This window comes from Cupressus sempervirens, chromosome 3 (assembly GCF_028749045.1).
Source record: "Cupressus sempervirens isolate cs-2001-9-10 chromosome 3, ASM2874904v1, whole genome shotgun sequence".
In the NCBI taxonomy this organism is placed as follows: Eukaryota; Viridiplantae; Streptophyta; class Pinopsida; order Cupressales; family Cupressaceae; genus Cupressus; species Cupressus sempervirens.
The window spans coordinates 623,963,510-623,974,395 of record NC_143120.1 but is presented as its reverse complement, the minus strand read 5'-3'; the positions used below and the strand labels follow the sequence as shown (position 1 = coordinate 623,974,395).

Here is a 10,886-nt window from a genome sequence, read left to right as displayed (position 1 = left end):
ACCATGTAGTGATCATTCGAAACCCCCAATAACCAAGAAGGTGATTTTTTCTGCGCAACGAGATGGCCAGTCTTATGACATTTCTTGTATCTAAAGGGAATTCCCTCATAATCAAGAAGTTGAATCCAAAAACCATTTGGTGAGGCTTGTATGTGTGAAATGTGGGCCTCAGATTCTCACACACACTTCAACATGGTCATTACTTGAGAAATCATCCTGGAATAAACATTGTATTGTTTTTCCAAAAAGTCTAACAGAGCGACCTGTTGCCTTCTAACTAGAAGGATTATGCCTTGCTCTCAGAATGAGAAGCGAGCAACCAGACCTCTAGAACGAAAGATTTATGCAGTTAAATGAAAGTGCAATTAACCTAGATGAGAGATGCAATTGTTAATCTAAGAAATGAAATAACATACTACGCTAAATGGATGCATATTTAAAATCTAAATAATATTACAATGCAAGAAATAAAGCTATGACAATGTGAGGAAGATGAGCAAGAATTCCAGCATAAGTTTGATGCAAATTCCAAAATTCTCCTTTTTTGAAATGAGGAATTGAGAGATTCTTAAATAGAATCTAAGAGTTGATCAATGGTCAAGATCAATTTGGATGGACAATCGAGATTAGAAATGAGATTCAGTTAGAATGGAAAGTTTCCTTATGAAAAGGAAGTTAACTGATTTCTTTTGAGTGGAACAAGGAATTAACTGATTTAATTCCTTTTTTGATTTCAATCAACTGAGAGTTTCCATTTCTGAACTGAAGAGAGAATTTTGGAGAAGATATTTGATTTAAGGAAATTAAATATGATCTCATAATTGAGTATTCTAAATTGAATAATTAAATTCAACAATTAGAATGAGAATATTTAATTAAATCAAATATATTTAATTCCTTTGTACATTAGCTAAAGAAGTAATTTAATTTAATTAAAGTATAAACACTTATAATTGAATTATATTTAATCAATAGGTTTAATGTAGCTAATTTGAGTCATTACTTAGGAATTAAATAAAAAGTGTGATTAACGCAGATTAGGATTTTTTGCATTTGACACTTAGGTTAAGTAGCGAGTATTAGAATCATAATTGCCTAGTAAAAGAGGACTTATAAATGATTGAATAGACTAGAATTGGTTTAGCATGGCAATGTGCCAATTTTGGGGTATTACATTTGTCCCTCTTTGAATGAATGTGCAAGCAACATGTTCGATTCAAAGAAATGAGAAGTATGATGCATAGATCAAGAAATGAGATTGGTTTTGAAATTGATGATACAAAGACCAATTGATAAGCTTTTAAATGTTATCTTCAGAATGGAGCTTAACCTTAGGGAATCCAGATAGAACACTTAGATACCGAGATTGATAAGCTTTTAAAGATTATCTCTAGAACGAAGCTTAATCTTAAGGAATCCAGATAGAACACCTAGATACCGAGATGATAAGCTTTTAAAGATTATCTCCAAAATGAAGCTTAACCTTAAGGGATCCAAATAGAACACCTAGATACTGAGATGATAAGCTTTTAAAGATTATCTCCAAAATGGAGCTTAACCTTATGGGATCCAGATAGAACACCTAGATACCTAGTCCATAAAAGATAACAAGATCCAACCATGAGTCGTAGAATCATCCCCAGAACGAGCCTTGATCCTTAGGAGTCAGGGTTTAGACTGTCCCAATAAATGTCCATTGAACTCTGATAAAGATTGCTATAAGATGTGATCAACTGATGAAAAGATGAGATAGATGACAAATGATGCCAGATAGAGGGGAACAAGATGCCCCTAGTGATGAGATGCCCCGAGTGATGAGGACATAAAATTCAGATTGAGTTGAAATTTAGGTTCAAATGATGTAATCATCCTACCCCCTCGAGAGTGAAATCAAAAGATGACACACTAAAAATATGATATAGAGTGGTATAATGAGAGATACAAAAGTAATATGTTATTCAGAAGAATATAGAAGAGATCAGAATGATCAAAAGAAAATTTGGAGTCAATTCAGAGTGATTCCTAGGTCTAGAAGACCAAATTTGACCAAAGGTTGACCGAATTTGACTAGAGTTTACTTTTTCTAGAAATTTTTGAAAAGTTTGAAGGAAATGTGATTTGAAAAGATTCCAAGATTCACAAAGTATCAGAAAAATGGACTGCATAAGCATTCGATCGCGTCAGTTGCAAAAGTTTAAAATGCATTTTTGAGCTGCTTATGTGTGTCAGATTTTGAATTTGATCCCAAAAAATGGGTTAAGAGCAGCCGAAGTAGCGAAGAGGGTGATTAATTGATCATTTGTGTAGTCATGAAGAACATGATGCTTTGAAGAAGCCAACAACTCCTCATGACAAAGGATGCAAGTAGATCTGCAATCGAACCATGTGCTTATGCAATGCAACCCTATGCTAGATGTAACCTTAAACTAGATGCAACCCTAGGTTTGGTTACCAAGCTTCAAAAATTTTCATCGCTGAACATGTAGCAAAATCCCATATGTCATACAATTCCCATTGACATTGCAATCATGGAAATATGAATAGGACATATGTTAAAATTTTGTCAGGATTAAATGTAAGCATTCGAGGTAGAAGAAGCCAGAATGACTAGAACATTTGCCCCTTTTAATGTAGCAAGTTAACATAAGAATCAGAGCATAAATGCTAGGATGACCAAAATGTTTCTTGCATGCAGACACACCAGACACATGAGAGATCCTTCTTATGCTAAGTAATCAATAAATATTCTATCCGCAATGACCCTTGCATTCATAACCTAAAACAAAAATGTGCTTAGTATACTTGCAGTGACCCATATGTTCACTTAGCAGGATGAGTATCAGTATTTACTGTAGCATGAAGAGTTCACCCCAACAAGAAAGGAGAAGAACGAAACTCACTAATTTATCCATATAAAAGGAGTTAAGGTACACAAGGCCATTCAATACGAGATAGAGGCTCTTATAGTGAACACCCCTCTTATATGGATGCTTTAGATTATTTGGAACTAAACCACAAACAAAAAGAAAAGAAAAGATCATGCCCCCAATCCTCACTTCTCTAGTCAAAAGTGACACCACTGAGTTGCTCAAAGAGACATGATAAAGCGAAAGCAAAACAAAGAAAAGCTAAGCAAATCCAAAAAAAATTCATTGTTTTGAGTTCATTTTTTGTGTCATAGGATTGATGTCAAGTGCCAATGTTTCGAACATATGTGAAAGAAATCTCTTCAGTAGGAGGACGACAGTAGACAGACGCAGTTAGAACAACTGGTGATTGATGTCAAAGAGGAGTCTTCAGTAAGAAGAACCTTAGTAGGAAATCGAGTGATGGTAGACAGACACAGTTAGGACAACTGATGACTGACGTGAGAGAGATCTTCCATGAGAGGAATCTCAAAAGAAAAGTAAGCGACAATAGATAGACACAGTTATAACAACTGGTGATTGAAGCTTAAGATCTTCTGTAAGAGGAATGACACTTTTTCCTATTTTTCAATTTTTTTTGTTATTACCAAGGCACCTATTGCTAGGTTTTCACCAAGATAATAGATTTTTTGAGGACTTTTTGCAAATTTTAGATTTTTTTAGGATATTTACAAATTTTTAGAACTTTTTTAGAGATTACTAGCTCTCAAGAAGGATTACCTTGATTTTGTTCCAGTGTCTAGCAAGGTGTAGGATGAGATGTAGTAGCAAGCTGGTGGATAAGTGGAGATGGATAGGCAAGGAGTATGAAGCGGTGAATGTTACCCTCAAGGAAAGTCTTTAGCCAAGCTAGGGAAAAAGATATAACAATATAAGCTCATGGTGTAATGAAGGGTGTCACGTAAGTAATCCAAGAAAATGACCATGTCAAGAGATTGCTAAGAACTGAGTTTTCTTCTTTCTTTCGTTGATCAAGACCAAAGGGTTAACTAAATAGAATAACAAAGTTTTTTGTGGAGGTTATGAGTGAATGACTTTGGGAATGACGACATCTAAAGGATAAGCAAGATCATGATAGGATGTCATGGATAGAAGAATTATGCATGATGCATGTTCACCAGGTTTTCATCATGATATTTATCCAAGGTGCCACAAGAAGTGGTTTTCACCTTAGGGTGGATTTATTTTTCTTTACTTTTGCTACTAAGGCGCCTGTTTCCAGGTTTTCACCAAGGCACTTTTTTTTCTTTTTTCTTTTTGGATTTTTTTTCTCCAAAAAGAGCTCAAGCTTTCTCAAGTTAGATAGCACACTTATAAGAAAGATAAGTTATGACAAGCCAAGGCCATAGTAAGGTACGCTTAAATATGTTGATAAGGTAATGGAAGGGAAATGATAGGAAAATGAGAGGTAGATTGAGTATAAGGTTGTTGGTTTTGGAAGACTAAAACAAGCAAGAATAGCAAGTAGGCATAAGATTTAGAGGATTTCATGAGGTTAGATGAGATATTAGGCAAGATCAACATTGACACACACCTTGAAGGGTGATGGAATAATGGGGAAATCATGGATGAAATAGATTGAGGCTTAGATATATGAGGTAGTAGAGCCATTTTGGAGAGGGGTGGAGTAGAAGGTTTTGAAACCTTTTTAGGAAGATGTTGGGAAGAAGATGGAGTGGAAGCCTTTGGAAGCTTGAATGTCAACTTTGATTTGTTTTCAATATTCAAGTCCTTCAAAAGAGCCTTAGGAATCCATATAGCCTTTGATTTTTCATTAGATGCTTTGGAACACATTTCTTCAATAATAGATTTAAGAACCCACAATTTCCTTGGTTGAGCTGTTTGAATAGTGGACCTTTGTGGTCGCTTTTGCGCATTTTCCTTCTTGATATTCACATGTCAATTAGAGGAGACATAGTGAACTTTTGAGGATGGATTCATGCACTTGTGTTTGAGTTGATCATCCAAATTGCTTCCAAAGGACTTGGGACTTGTGGATGAATGAGGCCAATATGATTGGTTTAAATGGAAAGGTGAATGTGAAGAGTTCAAGTATGTGTATCTTTGTTGATCTTGAGGTAGGGTAGGAGGAACGTGTAATGAGCCGAGAGTGGAAGTAGGAGATAGAGGAACATAAGATCCCAATATGGATGGAAGACTTGAAGGTTTTAGCTTAGATGGATACAAACCAAGAATAGATTTAGAAAATGTGAATGGATCATGAGTAGGGATATCCACATCTTTAGAGTGAGCAACATGATCAAAACCATAAATAGATTTATGAGTAACTTTCATAGGAGCAATACCTTTGGCAGGAGTACTTAAAGCTTGAGAATAGTTTTGAAGTGAATGTAGTGAGGTAGAACAAGAGGGTGAGGGAACACTTTTCTCTTCAAAAGGAATTTTAGGTAGCATAGGAAAAGCATCCTTCTCTTGGTCTTTAATAATCTCGTTAAGGATGGTGGAAGGAATATCTTGATCTTGCTTAGTAGAGGTGCATGACATGGGAGATGGAGGACTATGTGGCTCTTGAGAAGGAGGAACGAGATCTTGGAAGATTTGGAAGGGGATGAAGGAATCTTGGTCTTGATCAATACTTGTTTCTTCATCGTTTAAGTAGTCCTCTTGACATGAAACCAATTCTGAGGAGGAGGGAGTATTTGAATATGTATTCAAATCTATTTCTGGAGTCTGCATAATAGGCTCTTGAAGTTCAAAAGGAAAATTACTTGGAGTGGACTTCATAGGCATAACAGGGCATGAAGAAGTATGATTTGTAAAGGTAGTGAAAAGACGTGCAACCCAATATCGATTAGCTTGAGTTTCTTTCAAAGGCAGTCCTTGAGGGTACACATAGTCAACAAGGGGAGTAGCAAGTTCTTTGTTTGGTGAATGTGTTGGAAAGATTGGACACTTTAGAAGGTGGTTGTAAGTTGGAAGAGATAAGTGTCACATTTAAACCATTACTAGACTTGGTTTCATGATGTTGATCCTTCTTGAGAGTATAATCTCTAGTAGATGAGAGCTTTGATTTTTGAATTATGTCACTGTCAAAGAGATCTTGGATCTTGTTTTTCAGCTCCTTACAATATGAAGTTTTATGTAAATTATGTCTATGATAGGCACAATAGTTATTCATAAAAGAAACTCCTGCCAAAGTGACCTTAGGTAACACAATGAGTTTCTTTTGAAGAAGTTCTTCCAAAGTTGATTCGTAAGATCTTCCAAAAGGGGAGAAATTGCACTTTGGTTTAGGTTCCCAAGGTTTTTCTTCAAAGATATTTCTTAATTTCTTGGGTGTTTGTGGATTGTTTTGAGATGGCTTGGACTCAACATTATAGGAAGGTAAATAATCTCACAAGGATAATTTGTTCGATGATGTCTCATCTTCCTCCTTCAGTCTATGAAGTTGAACGCTTAGTGATTGGATTTGTTGCTTCATGTTTGCAATAACAATCTCTTCTTCCTCACTAGGAATATTGGATTTAGTGCATTTGTTGTTAGCCATTGCGATGTCCTAGGTTTATGTGAAGGAAAAAACTCTCTTCCACCCTTAGTTGCAATAGTCACAAGTAGAAAATGTTTGACAGGTTTAGACTAACATCACACTTAAAACGTTGTCTCAAAGTAGGTGTAAGTGATAGCAAGGGTGATGTTTTCCAAGGTACGAATAGTCAGTGGCTAGAACAACCAAGAGATTGACTGTCATGATAACAATGGATAACAACATAGTAGAACAAGTAGATTAGTGGAGCAAAGAGATTAGTTCAGATGTGGTTCACAAGTGTTCAACCAAGATAATTTAGTTTCAGATAGTTGCAAGTAGAGTTGTGTAGGGAGTTTTCTTAACATAGATCAATGAAGAATCAAGAAGATAGTAGAGTTTCCATTTTCAAGTAGTTTCTCATCAGATGTTTAACTCACCATTTCAAGAGTTTTGACTTGTTTGATGTTTATGCAGATTTTGGACTTTGAATACTCAAGCACGCAAAACACATCAACAATCATATCAAGGCTTTCAACTAGGATATACAAAGATCAACTATAGGGTGACTTTGATATACACAAGGTACGTGAGGCCCAATCTATAGATGAAAGAAAATAATGCCACACAGCCGGGAGGAGATGGTAACTCAAATCTCCACCTTCACTTCCTAAAGGTATAAAGTTCTTTGGGGCTTAACCAAGAGTGACAAGATTATACTTCCAAGAGAGGTGTCTTTCGATTCACCTCCCGATATTTATACTCCACCAGGACACGTGAGTTGAGGTCATCCCAAGGGGTGATGAAATCTCCAAGCAGGCCTTCTAAAAATAAAACAAGTCCACTTATTTCTTGTGCACTCAAGATCACCCGAAGGCACGAGAGGAGTGAATATGTAAGTGGCCTTGAGGTTTAAAAGACACTTCTTTCCAAATGAATATTTAGATTTTGTATTCTACTCTTGAAGACACTCATGTTTAACATGCAAGGTTCTCTCTAACTTACAACATCGTCAACATAATAAATCGAGAGTTCATCAACAAAAGTAAATCGAGTGTCATCGATATAAGAAATTGATAGGGAAAAGAGCCAATTCCTTTATGCATTCAAGATTGAATGTATTCATTTTAAGCACCAAAATCCAAATATTTCATCGCAATGGTTCTTTGATTCTTAAGCACTCAAGATTGTCTTGATGAACATGCATTCTAATGAAAATGTGTTCTCTTCAAGGCACTCAAGAGTGTGTTTTAGTATTCATTCCAATGAAAAACATGTAGATTTTAATCCATGACATTCAAGATGGAGTTTTTAGCACATTTATTCAAATGAAAGATTTCTCAATTTATTAAGACACTCAAGATTGAATTTGGTTGTTTTAGATTTGAAGGCATTCAAGAGTGTGTTTGGATTTTAAATTTACTTGCAACATTCATTCAAAGAAACATGATTAATCATTCAAGTTCATTCTTTTCTAATTTAAAATCCTCCCGTGTGCTTCCTTGCTCCTTTCCACATACCTACAATAATAATAACAAAATTGATTAAAACTCACAATTTTGCATTGTGAGTTAATTTTTTATATGAAAATACATATTTTATTATTATTAAAAATAGAATTTGGAACAAAAAAATCTGAATCTTTTTACTGTGATCTCCTCATAGAGTTGCAAACCTGCAATAAAATTTTTAGATTAAAATTCTGTGATTTGTATCATAAATTAATTTATTTTATGAAAAATCATAATTTTTATTATTAAAAATATATGTTTAATCAAAAAAATCTGAAAATTTTACTAGAAGCTCTTGAAATTGTCCCAAATTTGCAGTAAAATTTTTAGATCAAAATTCCATTATTTGAGTGATAAATGATTTTTTTTATAAAAATCATAAAAAAATAGATTTTTGTTCAGAAAAATTTGAAATTTTTTCTGTGAGCCGCACATATCCATATCAACCTACAAAAAATATTTCATTATTCAGTTCGATGATTTTTGCCAAGAATGATTTTTTTATGAAAAATAACATTAAAATTTCTAAAAATGGAAAATCAATTCAAAAATTTTGATTTTTTTTTGAGCTAGGCATGTGCATATAAATATATAGAAAATCATTTCCGAATTCGTTGATTTGAGCCTAAAATTATTTTTTTAACGAAAAAAATCATAAAAAATAAAAAATAAAAAATAAATCCAACAAAATCTGTTTTTATTGTTTTTATTTCTAAAAACATCAAGATAAACCTGCAAAACAAATTTCATTAATAATTTCCATGTCTTTTAGGAGATATGAAAAAATCTTTAAAAACTTGTAGGCAAAAGTCAATTAGCATCTGAAAAGTGAGAATTTGAGGCTAAATATCAAGTTCAGCCCCACGGTGGGCACTAGAAATGTATGCGTGAAATTCGGGCCTAAGATTCTCACACACACTTCAACATGGTCATTACCTGAGAGATCATCCCGGAATAAACATTGTATTGTTTATCCAAAAAGTCTAATAGAGCGACCTGTTGCCTTCTAACTAGAAGGATTATGCCCTGCTCTTAGAATGAGAAGTAGGCAACCAGACCTCTAGAATGAAGGATTTATGCAGCTAAATGAAAGTGCAATTAACCTAGATGAGAGATGCAATTGTTAATCTAAGAAATGAAATAACATACTATGCTAAATGGATGCATATTTAAAATCTAAATGATATTACAATGCAAGAAATAAAGCTATACCAATGTGAGCAGAATGAGCAAGAATTTCAGCATAAGTTCGATGCAAATTCCAAAATACTCCTTTTTTGAAATGAGGAATTGAGAGATTCTTAAATAGAATCTAAGAGTTGATCAATGCTCAAGATCAATTTGGATGGACGGTCGAGATTAGAAATGAAATTAAGTTAGAATGGAAAGTTTCCTTATGAAAAAGAAGCTAACTGATTTCTTTTGAGTGGAACAACGAATTAATTGATTTAATTCCTTTTTTTATTTCAGTCAACTGAGAGTTTCCATTTTTGAATTGAAGAGAGAATATTGGAGAAGATATTTGATCTGAAGAAATTAAATATGACCTCATAATTAAGTATTCTAAATTGAATAATTAAATTCAACAATTAGAATGAGAATATTTAATTAAATCAGATATATTTAATTCCTTTGTACACTAGCTAAAGAAGTAATTTAATTTAATTAAAGTACAAACACTTATAATTAAATTAAATAAAATCAATAGGTTTAATGTAGCTAATTTGAGTCAATACTCACGAATTAAATAAAGTGTGTGATTAATGCAGATTAGGATTTTCTGCATTTGACACTTAGGTCAAGTAGCGAGTATCATAATCAGAATTGCCTAGTAAAGTAGGACTTATAAATGATTGAATAGACCAAAATTGGTTTAGCATGGCAATGTGCCAATTTTGGGGTATTACAAGGCCGGCTTAATCATTTCAGGGAGCCCCTTGGAGACATCAATCTCCACAAGAATGTGAACATACATCATCCTAAACACATTGGAAGATCCTGAATCAACCAACAAGAAGTCCCTAAGGGCCTCCCCCACAGCCTCTAGGACTAAATCCAACCAAAAGTAAAGGAGAAGATTCAACAACCTTACCCAAAGAGGAATCTTATTAAAGGATTTAGTAGTCGGGTCAAAATCCTTATACCAAGATTTGGCCATCAAGGGGAACCTCTCCTCCCAAGAGAAACCATGACACAGGACGAAATTTCCATCTTCAACATTTGCAAATTTCACAATTAAAAAACCCCTTGCCACAAGGTAAATCTGAACTAAATTTGAGATGATAGGTTCCTAATATTTGGAAATCCAAGCATGCAGATCTGAAAGAGAGGGCCAAAAACCCCTAAAACAAAAAATAACAATTGTAGAAGAGAAATCTGCCTCATATGTGGAGATCTCATCAACAATTTCTGAATCTAAACGAAGCACAAGCCAGTTACTTACAGAGATAGGCACAACTGAATGAAGCCGCGACCTTACAGTAGGACCCCCAATACTTGAATCAAAAGCAGCCACATCAACATAAGAGATTGTAGATCGTTGAACAACAACCTGAGACTTAGCATCAGGAGAACGGTTAGCCGCTACAGTAGGAGCAATTGGATAAGCATCCACAGAGATCCAAACTACCGCAGGGGGATGAAGAGCATCCACAACCACAACCGAAAAACAAACAACACTCCCAACAGCTACCGAAGGACAATGGATGGGAGAAACCAAATTTTGAAACCTGACCTGAGCAGTGCGGGCAAGAGCGTGAGTGGGAGCCATCAATGTTGTTTCACAATCATTGTTCAAATAAAGGTCTCAATACAATCCTAATCATTGAAGAATGTGACATTTATTTACATCATTACACATAAATGTTTTGTATATAGTCCACTATTGTCTCAGTATCAAAATTTTACTTGTTCTAATATTGTTACCTAAATCTCATACTTCCCTTAATGTTCTAATATTGTTAC

The 10,886-nt window shown here is 34.5% G+C and overlaps 1 protein-coding gene across 3 annotated transcripts in view; it reads right to left on the bottom strand.

Annotated features, from left to right (window-relative positions):
* Nucleotides 1–7,730: 7,730 nt before the first annotated feature.
* Nucleotides 7,731–10,886, bottom strand: part of LOC149568217 (uncharacterized) — a 203,536-nt gene continuing 200,380 nt past the window's right edge. For 2 of the 3 annotated variants that reach the window (XR_016362527.1, XM_089821221.1), the window contains one exon: nucleotides 7,731–7,931. Coding sequence is in view for 2 of the 3 variants with exons in the window: in XM_089821221.1 (XP_089677347.1) it covers nucleotides 7,891–7,931 (41 nt within the window). In the remaining variant the exon portion in view is untranslated. Of the gene's footprint in view, nucleotides 7,932–8,158; nucleotides 8,370–10,886 lie in introns of those variants that run through there. The other variant, XM_089821226.1, reaches the window with a different exon arrangement.